Raw genomic sequence first — 22092 nt, forward strand, 5'->3', positions numbered from 1 at the left:
CTCTTGTAAAAATCACTGAGTTAAGATAGTGGCCTTCAAACTTGTTTCCAATTTGAATAGAAGCTTTCCATACAGATCAAGACCCTATCTAACAAACTAAGTCTACTTAAAACTGCTTGCTCTTTTTAAGAGTACAACTCCACCCAAAGCTTGATCTGATCTGCCATCAAAAATAGCAGTCCTTGCTTTCCATCCTTCCTCTCCTCCAAAATATTTTGTGATTTAATCAGATAATCCCAGTGAACCGTGCCCTCCTCCTGTTTTTAAGAATCCGTATTGTGAAAGGAAGACTACAATCCTTATTTCCTATCCCAAATACTCCGTAAATAGATCTTTAAAGAAAATTCAAGATTTAAGTGTGAGATTCCAAATAATGGTTTAATTAATTGCAGGTTTCAAGTCACAATGTTTGAAGTTTAAAATTTGAGCAAATACAGTATAGAAAATTTTATTTTAATGGTGTAGAAAATACAAAGTTCCTTTGAGAAACAAATGATGATATCCAGGAGCACCACAGATACTTCTGAAATGCAAAATGATCTTTAAGGTAAATAAACAGTCCAAATCATTGCTTTTTATCAATCTGAGGTAAGTATGAAGGACACATACTTTCACTGACTATGATTCCACAGTTGTGTCAAACTAATCTAAGTACAGGTCTTTATATTCTTCTGGAAAGGACAGCTGTCAACAAAATGGAGAGGATGAAAGTATGTGACAGGGAAAGTGGGAGATGAAAAGTGAAGTTTAAAGCAATTGCAACACCACAGAGATAGACTTGACCCTTTAAGCTCTGAGGGTATCTACACTACAGCCACAAACATTATTGCTGATACAAGCTAGTTTAGGGACTAGCAGCAATCTATGCATAGATAGATCTATAGATCTACCTATACAAAGCTCAGTGCAGACCAAGAAACCCAAGAGAGTTTGCTGAACTTTCTCTTGAGTCACGGCTGGTTAAAATGTTGTTCTTACACATGCTACCTTACCTTGAAATAACCTCAGCCACTGCTTTCATGTACAGCAGTTACTATCATGACTGCAATGTAGACATACCTCAAATGTACTTTAAGAGAATGTTTAATATTGAAGACATGTACATAACACTTCACTTCAGAGGACAATGAATACAAAAAACAAAGCTTCTCTTTTAGTTATCTCTTCCCTCTCCTTTAGGCAAAAACTCTTTCTACCACACTACAGAGACCTTTTTTCAGCAAGGCAACAGGCCAAGAATTCTACTTCTTAACTAGCTCTGCAGCATGCCTTCCTGCTTAAGTGCCTCACTTCCAGCTGCTTTCTTAGTCGGACTTCCCAGTGAAGCTCATTTCTGTGTCATTTGACGAATAAGACAGTAATTCTTCAGAGATGCAGCTCGCCTCAGAACTATAAAAAAAACAATCATCCAAGTGGATATTGCATTCCCAACCATATAAACTACAGCATTTCCCATGATCCTGGTGGACGTCGCATTGGGAAACAAGGCAGTTTAAGGGTCAAGTCTTCAAAGTCAGAAAGCATGACTCATTCAAAAAAAAGTAAAATACAAATGGATTTACTCATTCACTTTGCTGTCCAAAATTTCTATTTTGCCCTTTTCTCCCTTTTGTTTAGGAAACTTAATGTTGTCTATTGTCACTTCATCAGTTGTACAGGCATCTTCAGATTCTGAGTCATCTTCTGAGACTGATACCTCTTCATCCGTATCAGAACCACTCAGTTCAACTAAAGCCACATTCTGGAAGAAAAAAAAAAAAGACCTTAAGTTAACATATTATACATTTCAATATAGCACCTATCATTTGATTAAAACATAAAGCAAACAGATAAACAACCCTACCACCATAAGAAAACTCCACAACCACGATTAGAAAGACATTTGGGTTCTTGTGGGATTATAAAAAATATCATGAACACAACTCCAGTTTTTTTTAAATGTAATTATTATGCCCATAGCAAATATAAGAGCATTTTTATATGATTACCAGAGAAATGAGTACATAGCTGAACTCAGATAAACTAAATCAGATATTTAAATTGATGAGCAAGGGCATCAAAGCTGTAATTTTCAGTGAAGAATTCAAATCAAACCATTTAATGCATAAGAGATCATGATACATATACAAACATATGTTTGTATAAATATTTATTAATATAATTCTTATCTTATAATCCACTATTAGTCTTGGTACTAAAACTACTTCAAAACAGCAAGTCATCTCGACCACCATGACATTTTTTAAAGCAAAAGTGATTATGTATTTCCATTTGCAGTACCATGATTTTTGAGGTATTCTTTTCTCTCTGAAAACATTTCTCTTAAACTGATGATCTTCACCTCAAAAACTTCCCATCTGCTGCAAAGCAACATACAGGAACTGAGATGTTAGTAAATTTCTTCAGTGATCTGCAAATAGCATTATGCTATTAATCACCGGGTCTCTTGGCTTATTTATTTATTATAAAGCCAAGACACTTGTCGGACACTATCACATGAAAAATCTTCTCTGTCCAAGTTATTCATTCCACTTGAGCATATTGAAACAAATAATTTTCATGATCTGCTTTTTCTTCTCACTATTTGGAATTCTTTCAATCAATACTAGTGCTGGACAACTTACAGCATGAAGGTTGGATACAATCTGCAAGAACTCTGAATCCAACAGCTCACAGACCAACCCCAGGCTGCCTTCTTTCTTGCAAGTCTGCAGACCAGAAGGCACTTGTCTAGGACAGGCAATCTTCCAGCCATATGATTAGATACATGCACATATCACAGCCATTTCATTTTGTAATTTTCTTAAGTGAGCACATGGCTGCAGCATTCCAGTTAAGCGAAAGGGAATAATGATGTGAATATAAATAAATAGACAAATACAAACCCTAAAGACATTAATGACTTTGGTAGCCAAAGACCTATAGCCAGGCCTAAAAATACCTACAAAAAACAGCTGAAAGTGAGTTATTACTCTTAGACTTTCAATTTGCATATTTCAGACTAAAATGGTAAAGACTTAGCCTTATCTATCAAACTAGTTAATTCTAAGGTTAGAGAATTACTCTAACCTCATCTCAGTTTACTTTATGAGATCAAAAATATAGTACACGCTTACCATTTCTATGACTTTTTCTGTTGCACTGTCTAGATTTTCAATATCAAACTGATGACCTGGTGTTGTTACCATTTTTCTTCTTAGCTCATCATTTGCATGTGCCATCTGTGGTAGAAAGCTCTGTACTCTGTCCAAAACTACAATAGAAATAATTATAATATAGAATTACCATATATAAAAGTGTGTGTATGTGTAAATATATACACACACGTGTGTTTATATCTACATATACACACATATATACACAGAGACGTTAATTTATACACGTATACTACAAAAATCTGAATATCAAAACAGATTCCATTTCAACTGTAATTTCCAACTGTCTACCATATTTAGGATTTTTAGAAAGAAGAGATTTATTACAATATTCAATTTCCCAAGACATAGACTCCTGAATGATACAGAATCTATTAGTCAGAACGTGGTTCAGTAAGAAATCACTTATCAATTCTATTTGGATTCTCAAAATAAAGTGTGGCTAGTTTAAAGAAAACTTGCTTGCAAATCCATTGTTTTAAAAACATACTGAGTGGCATCTTGAGAAATTTCAAAATCAGTATTATCTCAATGGAAATATGTCTTTCTTTCCTCCTTCTTAAAGTATAGACTGAAAGAAGATGGAAAAATTAGCTACAGCATAAATGTCACAGGTGTCATGCTGCCACACAGAAGAAAGTAATACAGTATCAACAGCAGGCTCTGAAATTAAGAGGGTGGGAAAGAGACATGCTCTAGGTTGAAGCATAAAGCACTTATCCTCTGCAGAAATCTCTCTCTAAACTTGCTGGGACTTCCCAACAATTTTAAGATAATCACTGTCATTAAGAGAATCAGACCCATTCCCCTGTCATGGAGGAAGAGAGTAGCTTCACCTGCTTCCAGAATTTCTTCAGACAGTCTTTCCCCTACACGTGGCAGATGATTCAGTCTCTAGTTTTCACTCCCCGTGAAGTAAAACTGTACTATTCTGAACAAGCTCCGCAGAAGTCTAATAGGTAGCACCTACCTTTGAAATACTGTCACCTTCCTAAAGACTTATATCCAAGGAAGAACTTGATATTACAGAGTAATTTGTTCTGCTATTATTTTTAAATCTCGGCTCAATCACAAATAAAAATACAGTAACTCGACAATGTAAATTTTTACCAAAATGCTTTTATAGCAGCAAATATTCTATACTGACAAATTACTTCTGAAGATAGATTAGAAGACCTGATCAATAAAAAGCAACAACTCTGATTATACTGGAAGAAAGCAATCTGCAAGTGAAGAACTTTGGTATGTTTTCATGAAGAGAACAAGTCCTGAAGAAATAGGTATACCCAGTTTTCAAAGAAACATAATTACTACACCACTGGTATGTATGGAGTTACATTGAAGAGAATGTTAACTATGTGTAGAGTTGACTAAGAAAAAAGGAACATAGCTTGTTTAAAAAAATGCCTTAATACATTCAAATGAATTTATTATGAATGAAAGGTTATATAATCTGTCTTAATAATTTTTGACAGCACGTTTGTTAAAAATGAACTTACGAAAATGATCTGTGTCTCCTATATCAATTTGAAAGCAGCTGACTAAATGATGACTTAAGGTACAATCCAGGTAATTGACTATATGGAGACAGTGGGAGTATTTCTGTAAGAACAAGGTCCCTAAAACTTACAACCATAAAGCCTAGCATCGCAAAATCTAGATTTTTTGCAGAAGTCACATCTGCACCTCCTACACATTAATCATGCAACTGCAAGGGAGGACCTAACACCAACAGAAACAGAACACAAGAGCTTCCCCCTTTATAAATGCGAGGAAATACCTGAAAATTTATTGAAGCTAGAGTAAGTTATGTTAAATATATATGTTAAATAGTACTTGACTGTGTTCCAATAGCAAAGTTATACTTACCATTACTCCTTGGCATCCTAACTGTCTGTAAATTTGTGGCCTTCTTGTTGCTAAATTTTGAACTAATCAACAATGTTTCTTCCAGTCCTGGAAACAAACAAGCATTTGAATGTTTACCTATGTCAGCCATCAATGTCACATTTTCAGTGTGAACTTCTTTCCTTGCTGCTACTTTTTTACCTTTCTACAACAAACTTAAGAGAGATCAGGATTCAACCATCTCTATCTCCAGGAATTCCAGTCTCCTTTCCTGCAAGTACTGTTTCTTGACTTCTGTTTGGGATGGTTCATGAAAGTACTTCTTTATGTAGTGAATGTCTAGAGCTTGCTACCTCAGGAGGTTGTGAAAGCAGACAGACCAGCAGGTTCAAAATAGAATTACACAAATTCATGGACAAGAGAGCCATAAACAGATACCAAACAACTGGGCAGGAATCACTCTAGCATCTCGACCCCAACAATTACAGATCCTGGGCAATTACAAGAATAGGCAGCAGAAAATGCTTAAGCTAACAAGCTTTCCATAATTGCCATTTTCTATTGCAATTGTCAGGTGAAAGACTACTGGGCTAGACAGATCACTGGTCTGACCCAGCATGTCATTTCTTACAGACATCCACTATTTTTGAAGTCGTTATCAAAAGTCTGCTCCATGACAGATACCAACAGGTAGAGGCACTACCTGTAATACTCAAGTCAGGATAGTCATATAGCTAGGTGAAGTCAGTCTGCTGTCCCCTGGTATACTACATAGAAAAACACCTTGTAACAGGATGTTGCACTGTGGAAACAGCTAATGTGCATGAGTTACACTGATTAAAATCCCTTCTCTTGCATATATGATGGTGGTGGTGATGAATGAAAGCAGGCCACAAACAGAGATGCTAAATATATTTTCAAGATTCACAAAATCCAAATGATGTACTGAAAATGTGCATTAATTAGACAAGTTAATTCTTATGACTGCCAAGACAGCCATCAGTCATTCCACATTAACTAAAATGAAGCTCTATTTCTTTTTAACATTTCTTTCCTGGTAGAAATGCGCCTATGACTGTCGATACTAATTTCCGGGGGGTATTTAGTCCGCACTGTATCAGCAGCGCCTAGGAAAACGTTAGTAATAAATGTGAGATATGTAACAAAATGTAATGTAATGTAATAGGAAACAGCGCTAGTAGTTGCGCGCCCTGAGAAGCCTCCCCGGGCCGTGGCAGAGGACGGCTATCCCCTGACCGGCGAGCCCGCGGGCTCCCCACGCCCTGAACCGCCCTTCCTCCGTCCCCTACGCCACGGACCGCTCTTCCCCGCCGCCCTGGCCCCGCTGGGCGGTGCGGCCGAGCCCCCGGGCAGCGCCGCTCGCCCCGTACAACCGGGCGGGCCGGCCGCCGCGGCGAGAGGCCCGGCGCGGCCTTCGCCAGGCCCAGCCTCTCGGCTGCGCCGCTGCCCGGGGGCGACCCCGCTCCCGCAGCCGTTCCCACCGGGGCCGCTCACCTCCTCGGCGCCCCACGGCCAGCAGCTCCCGGGAGGCGGCCGGCCCCGCCGCCCCGCCGTCCTGCGCCATGCGCCGTCCTGCGCCATGCGCCGCCCGAGCCGGAAGCGAGCTCCGCGCGCGGCCGCCGCCGCCGCAGCGGCGCCTGCAGGGCGGGAGGTCCGGAGGCGCCCAGCTGATCCGCGCCGCGCGCGGCCCGGCGCGAGGCGCGCACGCGCCGGCTGGGGGCGGGGGTCCTTCTAGGTAACGGCCGCACGAACTCACGCGGCAGATACCGGTTATTTCCGTTTACGCGTGCAGTTCAGCGGGAGATGGGGCGAGGCGCCTGTGTGTACCCCCAGGGATCCTGATTCGTATGGTAGTAACTTGCCGCGTGGTGTCACCTTACGTAACGGGGAAATGAAATCGTGGAGGCAGCCCCGTCAGTCAGATCTGCGTCTCGGCCGTGTTAGCACGGCACTTCGCCCAGCGGAATTAACCATTACTTTTTATATAACAAAATACATGACAACATGAGTATTTGTGCAGCCTAGGACAACTACTGTTTTCCAATTCATATCCTCAGCTTTTATCCGCTCTTTGTAGAACGGTGGAAAATCGATAGAGTATCTTTGTACATCAAAATTGTGAAAAATTCAGAATTTAAAGCAACCCTGAGCTAAGCATCTAAAAATGAAACCGTTCTGTGGAGGAAGTAGCTAAATTCAGGAAAAAATACCAACATTAATTCTCTATTTCGTACATGACCTTTGGCTAGCACAAGGGTAAACACAAAACTTACAGTAACATACAAACACCTATGTCCGTGTAAATCTAGGGTTAAAAATATAGAAAGGAAAACAATTCACATTACAAAGAAAAAATATTTTTTCATCTTTATGAAATGATTTGGCATGAAAAATACATCAATCACTTGTAGAAAAAATGTGAGTATTAAACTCGGCAAGTGGATAATTTTATTTGAATGCCTGGCAGCTAGGTAAGTATCTGCTTTTTTGAAACCTTTCCCATTTTCATTATCAGAATCTGACAAATGCACCTAAGATTAAATTTTAGACCCTGAGGGAACTTTAATTATTCCTTGGAAAAGAAACTTACATAACTGTCAAGCTTAGCTGGCATTGGCCAACCTGTTATTCAGGATTTGCTCTACGATTTCTGTTCCTATCTATTACAGTTGAGACAATGTGAAAACTGTAAAAACAGAACTGAATAGTTCATAAGAGATGAGATGGAAAGTCCAGGCCAAAAATGAGAAAATGTAGTAATCATGTAAGTACTGCTCCAGGATGAAATATGAAACACCTTCCCCCCCCAACTCCTAATGATTATGTACTCTCACTGCATAAGAAACAAGTAAAAAACACACACACCGGTATCTGAGAATGAACAAATTTAAAGGTGCTGGAGGCAAACCAGGAGACTGAACTGCTTTGCTCCTGACAGAGGCTGGCCAAAGCAGGGGAAGTCTCCTGTGCTGCTTTCCCACAGCAGCTGCAGATCCAGGTGTGTTCCATGATTCTGCCACGACTGCATTTCCTATCAAGTTCACATCTTACACTCAAATGTGCACCACAGTTTCGGGCTCCAAGAAAAATTCCATTGCTAGCTCTCATGATCTCATGAGGGTTGAGTCTTTTTGTGTCAGGCCACAAAAAATGAGTCTTTTTGAATTTGCACACAGCCCAAAATAATAATGTGTGGATGTCAAATAATATATTCCATCCATGGGTATCAAGTGATTCAGTGGGGGGAGGGACGTAATACTGTGAAGGAACCTGTACTATGGACAGAAGAAATGAGTTGCCCAAGATCACCAAACAAGCAATTAGGAAAGGCGGAAATGGCACCCTTAGGTGCTATTCCCCAGCCTCAAACATGTCTCCTAATCTATGGGCAACAGCAGCAGATGAAACCTTTATCTGATTTGGAAGGTTGCCCAGCTATGTATCCCTGGCACCTAATATATAAGCATACACAAGGCATGGGTATATATGGTTACTGGGGTAGGGAGACAACAACTCCCTTAGCCCATCTTCTAATAAATTCAGGCTTGAGGCAGCATTTGCCACTGAATTAATAGCTCTATGGCTTGGACTGCTTCATTCATTTAATGTAGTATTGACTCAGAGTTTGAGATGATGCCGTACATTTCACTCCTGTCGTGCAGATTATTTTGGCCCCAGTCCTGCAAATACATTCTCCCATGCCTAACTCTCCACTTTTCTACACATATTCACAGCACTTAGCTACAGTTTATGACAGATACTTGGTGACTTGCCCATGCTGTCTATTGTTCTGTCAATAGAAAGGAAAAACGATGCTGTCAGCCTGTCTGCCATCATTAAATCCAGGTCGTCTTTTTTTCCCCCTCTTTCTTCCTTTTCACTTTCCACTTAAGGCATCCTCACTGCTCTGAAGTATAAAGCAACAATACAGGAATAATATTAGCAATAATGCTTTGAAAACACATTCTCAACTGCAAAAATATAAATGCTTTAATATTAATATAAAGAAATAAATGTCTCAAAACAAGCCCAGCAAGGCTATGTCTTTGCAACTAACTAGATATGTATTTAATTTGATGTAGTTGGTTTCAAGAGAGTTATTCACAGACTGAAGTTTAAGCACTTGCTTAAAGTTTTCAGCACAGCATAAAGTTTTCACATAAATACATTCTGAACCAAATACTGTAAACATTCTTCTTCTTCGGGAAGTTATTTTTAGCCATGCTACATGAGCAGAGCGAAAATGTTCTAAGTGTTCCCTAAAATTCTGAAATAAGTAAAAAATGCTGAGTCTTGTGTTATGTTGCCAAGACAGCTTTTGCAAGTGGAAGCAAATGCATCATTGTGGTCTGCCAAGAGAGTGCATTTGGTGTACGCTCTGCTTCGCAGTCTTTTGTTTTCCCTATGCTGTAAAGCATTAGCAGGGCTGTTCGGAGGGGAGTAGCATGGAAACCCAATCTTGCACGTTGCCTCCATTGCCGGGAGGGGGGCAAAAAAATCAAAAAGCCTCCAGCATTTGAGAGGGTCAGAAAGGCAAAGCAGGGCGAGGAGTGTGAGCTAGGCCAGCTGTGCAAGCTCCCTGCATGCCCGCCGCCTTTCCATGCCCTCAGCACCTCCTGGCAGAGGCGCCGGGGACGTGGCGCAGCCGTGACAGCGCTGCGGGTGGCGATGCTCCGGGAGCCCGGGTCATTGAAGCCAGGGGCTTCTCGTTCCGTTGGTCAAAGTCTGTGAGGTTTTTGGTTATTTTTTTGTTTTTTAACGCAAGAACTGAGTTGCGAAGTGGCTAGTAATGACGCGTGGCTCCCCAGGCGGCCCCGTTGCGCCCGCGGAGCCGACTTTCGGGGCCGGGCCGCTCGGAGACGACGCCGACGGTTGGACAGGGGGCCGCGGCTTGCTCCCCCCTGCCCGCGGCCCCCCTCTGCCTCCGCACGCCCCCGCGCGGGGCTGCCCGTCCCTGAAGGGCGGCGGCGTGGGGCGCCCTTCGTCCCCGCTGCGTGCGCCCCCCGCGCCGGGAAGGAGCCCCCGCCATGGCGGCGGGGCGGGGGGGCTCCGCGGCCGCCGCCCCCCCCCCCCCCCGCGCCCACCGCCAACGGCGCGGGGTGACGGTTGGCCACGGCTCGCGCTGCCGGCGCTCGGCCCCTCCCCCGCGCGCTCCCTCGCCCGCTGCCGGGTCAGAGGAGCCGGTGGCGGCGGCGGCGGCAGCTGCTGCGCATCACGGGCCACATCATCGCGGGGGCTGCCCGCCCGCCCTCGAGCGGCTTCCGCGCCTGCTCAGTGGCGGCGGCGCTCACCTAGCCCCGGAGCTGTCACCGCCGCCGGTCTGGTCCCTCCCTGCCCGGGGCCGGCGGCCGCTCTCCGCGCGGCGATGGAACGGGACCGCGGGCAGCTGCCGCCGCTGTCGCTCTCGCCCAGGTGAGGGGAAGGGACAGCCCAAAGGGGCGCCGGGGGGGGGGATCGGGATCGGGAGGGGGGCCGGGGCGGGCGCTGCGCAAGGGCGGCCGACGACCTGCCACCCCGGGGTAGGGGAGGCAGCGGGGGGCCGTGGGGAGGCGGCGAGCTGGAAAGTTTCTGCGCAAGTCAAGGAGCTGAGCTGCGCCGCCCTGCCGGCGCCGTGCCCTCCCCGCCCGCCTCTCCCCCGGGAGAAGCGCGCCGACCCCACCCCGAATACGAGCGTCTGCGTAAGGACTCCGAGATACACGGCACCCGCCGTCCTCCTTAAATGGACGGCGCCAACAGCGAGGCGCCGAGCCACCGGTATATACGGTAGGGCTCGCCCCCTCCCCAAAAGAAGGCGCGGCGCCTCGCTTTTCTCCTGGAGGCGGGGGGCACATACTTCCGTATATATGGTACTGCCCCCCAGCCCTTTTCCATTTCCTCTACTCTTGCTGTACCCTACCTGAGTGCAGGAGGGCATCTCCTCCGTCCACGCTTCCTTTCCCTATACTAGGGGCCATGGGACTCAGCCAAACAGCCTCTCTGTATTACTTCCTTTCATCCGCATCATATTCCTGGCAGGCATCTCCTCCTGAACTAGTGGAGGCTCTTAGATTCACCGGTTTCCCTGTCCTGCTCAAGTGTCCTGCATCCTGCCTACTGATGCTGAAAGATAAAATGCCACCTGCATCCTGATACCCTGCTCTCTTCAAACCCCAGTAGCTGTTTTCATGACGTGCATATAATCATGCACTGCTCCAGATAGTCTGGACAATGATTCTTTTTGGTTTCTCTATACAAGATCTGCCCAACGTTTCCAATGACCCTAATTTCTTAGCACTCTACTTATCAGTGTATATTTACATTTCTATTCCCACATTGCACCTATAAAAATATGCCATAATCTGCTATCACAGATGCAGGTGCCAGAAAAACATGGGACTCTTACCTGTACAAAATACAGGTGGACTTGAACTGTCATCCCATTTGTTTACAAGCCCTGTAATTAACATGTGTTGTGCTCTTTCCATACTTTCCTGCCAAAACGTAAGTGCTTTTTGTGATTTACTACATTTTAGTTTCTACTCTGTCATTAATTCTCAGTTAAATTCAAGTAATACCTCCATCTCTTTCTTTAATTTCAGTGAACTTTATCATAGCTCCCCCATCCTGTCCAGGATGCAATCATGTAAACCTTCTTTGCTCATAATAGATCCTAGATTATAAAATACAGTACGTTAGCCAGGCTCTGATAAGTGGAGCATACAGAACTGAATTATTGTTTAATCTTAATGTCAGGAACAAAACATAAAAAATACAGAACAAAAGTTCACTCATATATCTCTACTTGGTAAAGTCCTGCCAACCTTTAGCAGACACCTTAAATTATACTAGCTTTTTCAGTTCAGTTCATTTCCTATAACTGGCTGCACAGTCTGAGGCAATGTGTCCTTTTAGATGTAGACTTTTTTTCCCATCAGTTTGTAAACTTTTTGGATATACTTGCAGGAATGCTGAAGCAGTATTACGTATGAATTATTATATTCTATTTCTTCCTGTGTTTTACTTAACTTTGTTGAAGCACAGACCAGATGTGCCCTTTTTTGAATTTTTCAGAAAAGTCTATACAGTGTTCTACTCAGACTTACCGATTGTAAAGCCTTAACATATAGGAAGTGAATTTCCCATCCAGCATTCTACAAGAGTACTATGTAGTTTCATATATATATATATATATATATATATATATATGAAAAATTCTAAGGTTTATCAAACATAGTAAATAAAGTTTAGAATACTGTGAATAACTTTTAAACAAAAGCTCCAAGGAAATAAACCTACTGGAGTTTACAGATGTTATGATTTATTATGGGTACATATATATATATATATATATACACACACCTGTTATGTTGCAACATAATACTTTCACTTCTGTGTTTCTGTGTAAGCATTCCTTTCTGATCCTCTTTCAGAAACGAGTTCTTACACTACAGCTGTGTGATTCCTTTGAGCCAAATTAAGTGCAGGTTACTCCTGAATGAGCAATTCCATTCTCTCCTTCATCTATTTTGTATATTCCCACTCATTCCCTTGTGCTTGCATTAACATTTGCTTGGCTGTAAGATGTGCTGATCCAGCTGAAAATCGACCCAGCAAAAAAAAAAGTTAGAAGAACAAAACCTCGCCCCTAAAACCAATCAAACAGAAAGTAATTTTCAACCATATCTGTTCCCTCACTTGGCTTGCTCAGCAGCCACACAAATGATTAAAGCTATTGAAAAGATGAGAATAGGTGGCAAGACCTGTTTTGGCAGGAGTTCCTACTTCTGTTGGTTTAAAGAGATTGTGAAACTGTGACCAGAATACTACAGTATGACTTTCCTTCCTTCAGAAGGAAAAATAGCAATGTATCTTTTTTTTTTCAAATACTTCAGTATCCACCAAAAAGCAACGTGAAGTGTTTATATGAGTCTGAGTTAATAAGCAATTCATTCTCAGTTGGTGATGACAATAGAAAACTGTAGGTGGCATCCCAAATAGTACAGTTAGGATTCATCCCGGTAAGTATTTATCGGTCACTTAATCTAGAGGACTACATGCATTGTCTTTTATATTTAACACTTTCACACTTACTTTTGATGAGCTGAGCATGATTTGCCAGGTAGTTTTTAAATTGGCATTTCGTTTGGGTGATTTTACAACCTGACCACATTTCACAGCCTTGCCACCCCATTTTGGGCTGCATTTTTGGTCTCTTCTAAGTGAGTTGCCTTAAAAGTGTAGAGGCAAATCAAACTTTTTTCTGACAGCTGCTTTTCCTTTCCTTGGGGCCAAAATCAAAAGCTGCCATGTTCAGGAAGTGGAATGCAATAGTCTAAAACTTGTCTGAAAATTGAGCCTGAGGCTAGTTGCTCTTTAGTTTTACTTATATTCAAGAAGACATTTGGAGGTTGTTTCATCTATTTTTTTTCCTTATTATTTATTCCTTTTGTTTCTTTTACTGTTGATTTAACCCTACAACTGCCGTACAATAAACACCACATCAACCGTCACCATCAGTGGTATGTAATGGCCATGTATTTGCCTTGTAAACAACATTTATTAACTTCCAGCATGTTTTCTGGTCTCTGATACCAAACATTAAGCATCTGCTATAAATAATCTTACCCCCATGCACCACCTTGGACTCTGGTTTCCGCAAAGTGGCTAATGATAATACAGTCTGTTTATTACTCTCTATATATGCTGAGGTGATCCAATACAGCTTTCACTTTCTACTGCTATGTTTACAAGGATTTAGCAATTTAAAGATTAGCCATAGCTGTATGTGGATGTCAGTGTATTACTGGGAACTTGTATTATACAAGACAGTTACAACAGTGGAGAGGAGGCCCTACAGAGCCCTCTGTTATCTATGTAAATCTTATTATGAACTTACAAAAAAACCCCAAAACCTCACGTACCAAACTTCACAGAATCACAGGGTTGTTGAGGCTGGAATGGACCTCTAGAAATTGTCTAGTCCAACCCTCTCTTGCTCAGAGCAGAGTCAACTAGAGCAGGTTGCTCAGGGCTGTGTCCAGTTGAGCTGTAAATATCTACAAGGCTGGAAACTCTGCAACCTGTCTGGGCAACCTGTTCCAGTGTTTGGCTAGCCTCACAGTAAAAAAACCCTTTTCTTACACATAAATGGGATTACCAATGTTTGAATTTGTGCCTCTTGACTTTTGTCCTTTCACTGTCTGCCACTGAGAACTCTGGCTCTCTTTTTTACTTCCCCAAATCAGGTATTTATACATGTATAAATGATATATATGCATAAGATCCCCCTGAACCTTCTGTTCTCCAGGCTAAAGAGCCCCAGCTCTCTCAGCCTCTCCTCGCTCTCCTCATATGACAGATGCTCCAATTCCTTAATCATCTTCATGGCCCTTCACTGGACTCTCTCCAGTAAATCCATGTCTCCTACTGAGGAGCCCAGAACTAGACAGAGGTGTGGCCTCACCGGGGCTGAGTAGAGGAGCAGGATCACTTCCCTCCACTTGCTGGCAACGCTCCTCCCAGTGCAGTCCAGGATGCCATTGGCCTTCTTTGCCGTGAGGGCACATTGCTGGCTCTTGCTTCACTTGATGTCCACCAGGACCCCGAGGGCCTTTTCTGCAAAGCTGCTTACCAGCCAGTTGGCCCCCAGGCTATGCTGGTATGTGGAGTTATTCCTCCCCAGCTGCAAGACTTTGCATTTCCCTGTGTTGAACATTATGAAGTTCCTGTTGGCCAGTTTCTCCAGCCTGTTGAGGTCTCCCTGAATGGCAGCACAACCATTGGATATAACCAACTTATTATGAGAGTCCTTAGACACGGATATGACCATTTCATTATAATTATCCCTGTGATTTTGGTTTTACACTGAGCAGATGTAAAAGACCTATAAAGGGAAAAGAATCATATACCAAATATCCAGTAACTGTAAAAGGTGTCACAGAAGACTATTTAAAAATACATAATCAGCATCTCCTCCATGCTACGTAAATATGGTGATTTAAGTATACAATTCAGGAACAGTGGCATCTTTCCTGAATTAATAAATGCCATTTACAAACATGTCCAGAATTATGAAAGTCTAACCCTGCTTAAATCAATAGCAGAATTCCTATTTCTGTACATGTGATTAGGATTTTATCTGCTCTGAAAACGGATATGTAACGTAAATGTGAAAATGAGCAAAACTAGACCCTCTTGAGTTTTCTCCACAAGAAATAATCTCTATTAATGGGAAAAAAAATTTACTATATGGAAAAACACTAGAAATAGTAAAATCAGCATACACTGGCTGTCATCAAATGAAAGGCCCTTTTCAAGACTGATATAGAGCTGTCAAAGTACTTATATGTTGATTAAGGAAAAGTATTAAAGCTCAGTATTTCATTAATGTTTCATATCATTTTCCTGAAAATCCCTTTCCAAGGATATTCCCTTGATTGTTCTTGTACTGAGGTGTTTCTCAGGTGATAGGTTGTGTTTTATTATAGACCACATAGAAGTGCAACATAGAGATTAAATATAAAAATGGAAGCTTATTATTACTTTAAATGATTACCTATAATAAAAGTTTGCAACTTCTAGGAAAAGTGGAGTTTGACTATGGCATGAGTAGATTTGCATCCTGTGAAAGCCTTCAGTATTATTTAATAGGTGTTATCTTTTATTTTTGTTAGCCAAACTCTGAAAGAGGATCAGAAAATTAATTTTCCTAGACTTAGATTTTAATACATCTTTGTTTTAGCCTGTCATAATGCTGACTCTACAAAAAGTTTCATACACTATGACTGTCCATTCATCCCCTTCCCTTTTTTTGAAGGTACCTAAAAGAACACGGCAATTTAATTACTAATTGTTTTCATGTTTAAGAGAAATTATCAACAGTCTACTCACCAGACAATCATATTTAGCTGTAGAATCCAGTCCCTTAATCCTTCCAGTGCTAGATATTCTTTAAGCCATATGTTTGTTCCATGCTCTTGGGAATTGAGTCCTGAGGACATCTGGAGCAGTGTGGGCAATTCATTTGGATAATCATATTATTTGAAGAGTGTTTTTGCTGCCCCTTCCTGAAGAGTTACATTTTCATTGTTGTGTTCATCTCTGTCAGATGAATCAAGATCAATCAAGTCAATCAAATGTGAGGGATGGAAAAATGTGGTAAAGGTCAGATGTTTAGTCTCATAGCTGAAGTGTCCGAGATTTTCTGAAGTAGCTCCCCATTTCCAAAAGTCAGCATCTCTTCCAGCTAGCTGGTGATCCTGCTTCTGCCTGTCCGTTCTCCACATGTATGCTGTTTCTATGTGTATTTTTTTAATTGCTGCAGGCATTCCCCAATCAAATATATTAATTCTTAAGGGGAAAATTGGTTTGTTATCTGTCAAATTGCAAAGTGTCTCACTTTTCAGGAGTATGTCCTCAGCAAATAGCAGGTATGGTTGTATTTACTATTTGTGTACGCTTGTGGGACTGAGAGAGATACAAATAATACACATTAATTGTTATGTGAAATAGAATGAATGAAGGAAAGGAAGAAACTATTAAATGTAGGTACTTAGGAAACAATAAAGAAGTGTGAATTATTATATTCATAGTCTGGACATAGCTCATTATTTTGCATGTAGGAAGAAAGAAAAGATGTCCTTTCATATTCACATATAATGTGCTGATTGTGGTAAATTTGAGGCTGCTTCCTGGCTTCTCAGAGGAACTTTGTCTCTCTCTCCCTTTTTTTAGTACTTTACCTTACTCTGTAACCTCCTGATTATAAGGCAAGAACCAGATTCACTTATCTCTTCCTTCCACAGAAGCTGGGGATGGGATTTCTGAGATTTATACTTCCTGCCTGTGCTCTAACTATTTTTAATACAGAAATAGAGTTCTTTTGTATGAGTTACTCTAGTAGTGCTTGCTTCTTTTGGTGCCTGTATCTTTTCTAGACAGCACAATAAAATTGAGATTGTTCTTGTCAGTGATGAAGCTTCTGAAGGAATTCTTGACCCAGAGATCATTCTACTCCTTAGATGGTTTGCTGCTTTGTATAGGTGCAAACAAAACCTAAAACTACAGCAATATTAGCATCCATTAACTCAGGATAGAATTACAGCATCAAATGACATTTGGAAGATTGTTGGAATAGGTTTTTAAAAATGAATAGTTACTTTCACAAAGGTTCATGGTTACCTTCTCTGGGCATGCTCTAAAGATATAATTACTCTTTATTGTATAGCATATTTTTCAGTTCGTCATCTTAAGTTCTCCTTTTTCAGCATTTATCATTTGCTCACTTTTTTGTGTTCCAAGACTTTCTGGTAGGAAAAACATAAATGGCCATCATCCAAACTGCTTTGTACTATTTCTTTTCAGCTGTTAGCCATCCAGGCCGGCCTCTTTCCCCTTTTGTAACTTTTTCTAGTTGACTGAATCATTTTTCTGTCCCTCTTTTTTTTTTCTGTTAGTGTTATTTTTATTTATTAACACTTTCTCGTATTAAATGAAACCACAACCTCCCCCAAAGATTTATTTCTTTAAAAAATAAAGTATAAATTTTCAAGGAGAAAAAAAAACATGTGGTTTTAAGATACAGATAATTAACCCAAATATTTTTGGCCAAAGTTCCAGAACAGTGAATAATTTCCATGAGTCACCAGTCTAGTACTCCCAGTGATATGATTGGAAGACATATTGGAGAAACCACAATGAGAGCCAGACTCTGCCTCGTTAAAGCTAGTGGGAAATTTCCTTAATGTATTTCACTGGGAGTGAAATAAAATCCTTCGTTTGTTACTCCCTCATCCCTTTGTGAAAAAAAAAAAAAAAGCCAACCAAACGGCAAGGTTGCTGTGGGTCTCTGTAAGTGTCTTTCACCAAGGGCTCTTTTACATTGTAATTCCACATCCTGTTATTTAATTCTGTCGTAAAGTTTCTCTAACCTGAATGCATCTTGTGGTCACGTGAAACTCACTTGGCTAAAGTGGTCCAAAATGTTTCCTTCTGCAAACTTCATAGCTAGTGTGGCCCTTTGCATCTTCATAAATCAGTTGGCAAACTGCAGCACACTCAGCTATACTATTCTTGAAATCCTTATTTTCCTCAACTTCCCGTGATCCTCTCTTCTGCTTATATTCCTCTTAATTCTTCAGTAACACTTTTTGCTGTTGTCACAAAAGTTGGTAGTAGGTTGCTGATTTAATACTTCTGTTTGTCTTTTTCTATGCACCGTATCTTTTCTTTTACTTAGACAATACATTCTTTGGGCCAGGAAAGAACAAAACTGCTCCTTCTTGTTCTCTCATTCTGTAGCATTTAACTGAACACTGTATTGACCTGTGGTTAGAGCTCTTCTGGGATAGCAGCAATAGTTGTTTTGTTACTCTTAATTAAAGTATGCTATGTGAAAAACAGATTTGAGGTCTAGGAGTTTTTTGTACACCTATGGTAGAAGGTTCAACATAGCACAACCTACTGTAGAGTGGCAAAAGACATTTAAGGAATCTTGGTTCTGTTGGTTCTGTGGAAAAAAAATGTTTTTTTCCTTATGAAACTTGACTTCTTCCTAACTCAAGTGACAGACTCCATTGCCATCTTTAAAATATGCATTTCTTGGCCAGAGCTCCCTTGGGTAAATCAGTTGTTGAAGAAAAGCCTTCATGTTGAGTCTGCATCATCTCCTCACTCATGAAAAAAATGTGGTAGTTCTATAAGCAGCAGGACTTTTGAAGTCTGACTTGCTGTGGCTATATGTGGGTAAATTATCTTAACTAATGTTTGAAGATGCATTATAACAGGGACATAAATTCAGGTCTCTCTTTATAACGCTTTTAATAGCTAATAGCTTTGAGACCTCCACTCTGTCAAATTTAGTTGAAGTTGCTACAAAAATATTGTGTGATTTAACAATGTTGAAATAGAGGGAGGGGAAGAACAGGGACCATAACACAAAAAGGATGATCTTGGGCACCCCATTTTCTTAGGAAAACAGATTAAAAATCCTCCAACCCTAAACTATTTTTATTTCCTACAGTCTGTAAATATACATGTTTTTCTGGCTCTGCGTTGATATGGTGTCTTGATCTTGTGGAGTTGTGTTATCCTGCATCATGCTAGGGTAATCTGCCTAATCTTTGTTTCTTTGTTTATGCCAATCATTTGCTTGTATTATGGAGTCCAACAGTAAATACCAAAGTCAACAAAGCTTCAAGTCAAATGAATGCTGTCGTTCTTTTAGTAAACTGTTGTAACAGTGACCGTAACATGAAAATCGAAGAAGATCAAGGTAAAGGGGCTTCTGATGGAGGAAATGTCAAGTGACTTGAGACTGTCCAACACATCATTGTTTAATTTTCTAACATGATGGAAATTTAAAAGTTGAAATAAATGCACATTAAATGACACTAAACATAAAAAAGTATTGTATTTGCATCACCCACAGAAAGCAAAATAAACAAACCACATTTAGTGTTAATGCTGATCAAATAATTTTATTTTAGTGGTTACCAGATATCAAAATAACCTATCTTTCAGGAAATACCTGCAGTGTACACCACATGCAAAATTAAATTAAAATCAGATTTTTAGTATCTTTATTTAAATTACCTCAACTCCTAGCATTTTTATTTAATTTTTCTAATTTAATTAAATTTGAATATGACATATTTATGAGTATAGCAGTGTGGGTTTATTTTTAAATTAGGCAAATTTAAACTATTTTAGAGTAATTAGTCTGAATTTCAATGTCTCCTTTCCTTGATATTATAGTATTTTGTGAAAAAGTGTCCAGTTTCATTACATATGTAGTAGCTCTTTACTTGTATTTAACATAATTTGTATGCTTGCTTCAGAGCAAATTCAGTAAGTAAGATTTTAAATTATCATGCTTTCAAATCGTACATACCAGTCAGTATACCAGTACTGGTTTGTCATTGTTTTTTTCTGAGAGGGAGTCAGGGACAATCAACACATAAGGCCTTTCCCAGCCAGTAATGGTTTTAGGCTTACCACCTATGATAGTGTTTTGAAAGTTTTTCTTTTTTTCTTACCTGTGCCCCACATTCATGCCATTAGCATAGGGTCCAAGGAATAGTAGTGGCTCCATAGTGCATTGAGTGGGTTCTCCTTATCTGTGCCTTTGCACTTCCTCCAGATACTTTTCTCTGGGGACTTTCTGGCAGCCAGGACCTACTGCCTTCAAGGCCGCTGGAAATCTAGACTACACACACTACCTGATGATGTTGGCTTTCCAGGCCTTAAGAAGGCAAAAGTTAGGGTATCAGTGTATTCACTTACAATCCACATTGCTGTCTTTTTCACTCACTGGAGAGTATGGGGGTTTGAGAAGCTTCCTCATTCACCAGTTTTTCCTTTTTGCCTTTTAATTTCTTCCAAATTAGGGAGTTAAAGGTTGGAGTAGATTTGCTTTTCTACAAACACTTCCATTGAAAAGGTATCGGGTGACCTGAGAATTTAGGCTAGTATTTTGTGTCTTCTGTACGGAGTTAAAATATTTTAAAGCTTGAATATATACTTGGTTTTTTTTTCAGATCCAGCCTTACTTATGGAATTGTTCAAGATCTGAGATCAATGAGAAAATCTTTTTACCTGCAAAAAAGGATCATTTTGGTTTATCCATTTTAAAACCATCGAGTGTGGCACTTGATGACTTATCTACAGGATTTCTTCGTTGATGTCTGAGGAACAAAGTGCTTTTCCAACCTATATTTCTGTAACACTATGACTAACTGTAAAGGCAGATCTACTATCACCAAAACAAATAGCAGAGTTCATGACAGGGAAGGTTTTGTTAATTGGACCATAAATCTTAATACAATTCAGTCTGATAAATTTTTGAACCTGCTTTTGAGTATGGTTCCTGTTGTTTACCAGATAAACCAGGATGAAAGACATAAAAAAGTGAATGGTGTCTGGCAAGATGGATTGCAGCCAGCAGGACACAATTTTAATGTTAGATCTGATCAGCACATGGAGTACCATCACTTCTCAGAACCCACTTTCCATGGTAGTAATGGACACAGCCCATCTAGCTGTAGCCCTAAATACGATGATTTTACCAGTTATAATTACTGTGATGGAATGGACGCTTCAGAAACAGATGCCATGTTGCAGGAAGATAACTTATCTAGTGACAGCAATGAAGATATCATTGTGGAAGGGAGCAGAAAACAACCCAAAGAATCTAGTAGTATTATGGCATTACAGATACTTGTACCTTTTTTGCTAGCAGGATTTGGAACTGTTTCCGCTGGCATGGTTTTGGATATTGTGCAGGTTGGTATTTGCTTTGGAAGGTGGGTTTTTTTGACAGGTGATCTGTGGGTTTTTCAATTCTAATGCATGGTATTGCAGATCTTTGCGATATTAAACCACAATTATATCTATGTGTGTTTCTACTATTATGAACTCCTCCTTTTCCCTATACTTCTTTTAAAACAGTTTCATAATTTCATTGGGAGTTATTCAAGTCTAGGTAAGTATTGTCACTTAATCATAGTAAACTGGTGAATAAACTTACCTCTTGCTTTAAATAAAGATAAAAATCTAGTAAAAAAAGTAAGTTGGTTCAAAATTCTGTTGACATTAATAAATGTATACATGGTTAAGTGGACGTTGTAATAAACTGTGATGTCACAATATGTACGTGTTTAAAAATTGAGAAGAATTTATTGTATTACCTCACCTACTTGTGCATCTCATATCTCTACAGTATCTGAGAACATGTGTACATGTGGTCCGTGTAATACATATGGTATATAAAAGTGTTCATTACATTCATATTCTGTATGAAATTCATATGAAGTGATTTAGAGTTTTTTAGAGTGTTCAGGTATGTGTAAGTGACTTTTTAGTATAATATTAAGTATAGTGAACACAGAATTACAAACATCAATGCTGTGAACAGGGATACAAAGCCAATTCCGCCTTGAAATATAACTATGGTAGATACATTCAGGCCAGATTATCTTGATTTGTGCTAGCAAATTTAACTGATGATAGTTATTCAGGGTTAAGATAAAACAGAACTTTCTCTGAATTATAAGAGTTGTATTTAATAATATTTTAAAACAATGTGTCGGAG

The 22092-nt window shown here is 40.2% G+C and overlaps 2 protein-coding genes across 2 annotated transcripts in view; one reads left to right on the plus strand and one right to left on the minus strand.

The window, feature by feature from the left end:
* Positions 1-359: 359 nt before the first annotated feature.
* On the minus strand, positions 360-6716 carry NOPCHAP1 (NOP protein chaperone 1). The gene is made up of 4 exons (XM_026117892.2): positions 6519-6716; positions 5025-5111; positions 3117-3253; positions 360-1741 (listed from the first exon to the last, which is right to left on the minus strand). Exons 1-4 carry the CDS (start codon positions 6586-6588, stop codon positions 1559-1561), a joined length of 477 nt encoding a protein of 158 aa, XP_025973677.1. The 5' UTR covers positions 6589-6716; the 3' UTR covers positions 360-1558.
* A 3364-nt stretch (positions 6717-10080) lies between these two features.
* The window catches only part of SLC41A2 (solute carrier family 41 member 2), a 63026-nt gene continuing 51014 nt past the window's right edge, over positions 10081-22092 (plus strand). Inside the window, exons 1-2 of the mRNA XM_026117999.2 lie at positions 10081-10436; positions 20540-21284. Of these exons, the coding sequence (XP_025973784.1) occupies positions 20730-21284 (555 nt within the window). The 5' untranslated portion in view covers positions 10081-10436; positions 20540-20729. The remainder of the gene's footprint in view (positions 10437-20539; positions 21285-22092) is intronic.

This window comes from Dromaius novaehollandiae, chromosome 1 (genome assembly GCF_036370855.1).
Source record: "Dromaius novaehollandiae isolate bDroNov1 chromosome 1, bDroNov1.hap1, whole genome shotgun sequence".
NCBI classification, from domain to species: domain Eukaryota; kingdom Metazoa; phylum Chordata; class Aves; order Casuariiformes; family Dromaiidae; genus Dromaius; species Dromaius novaehollandiae.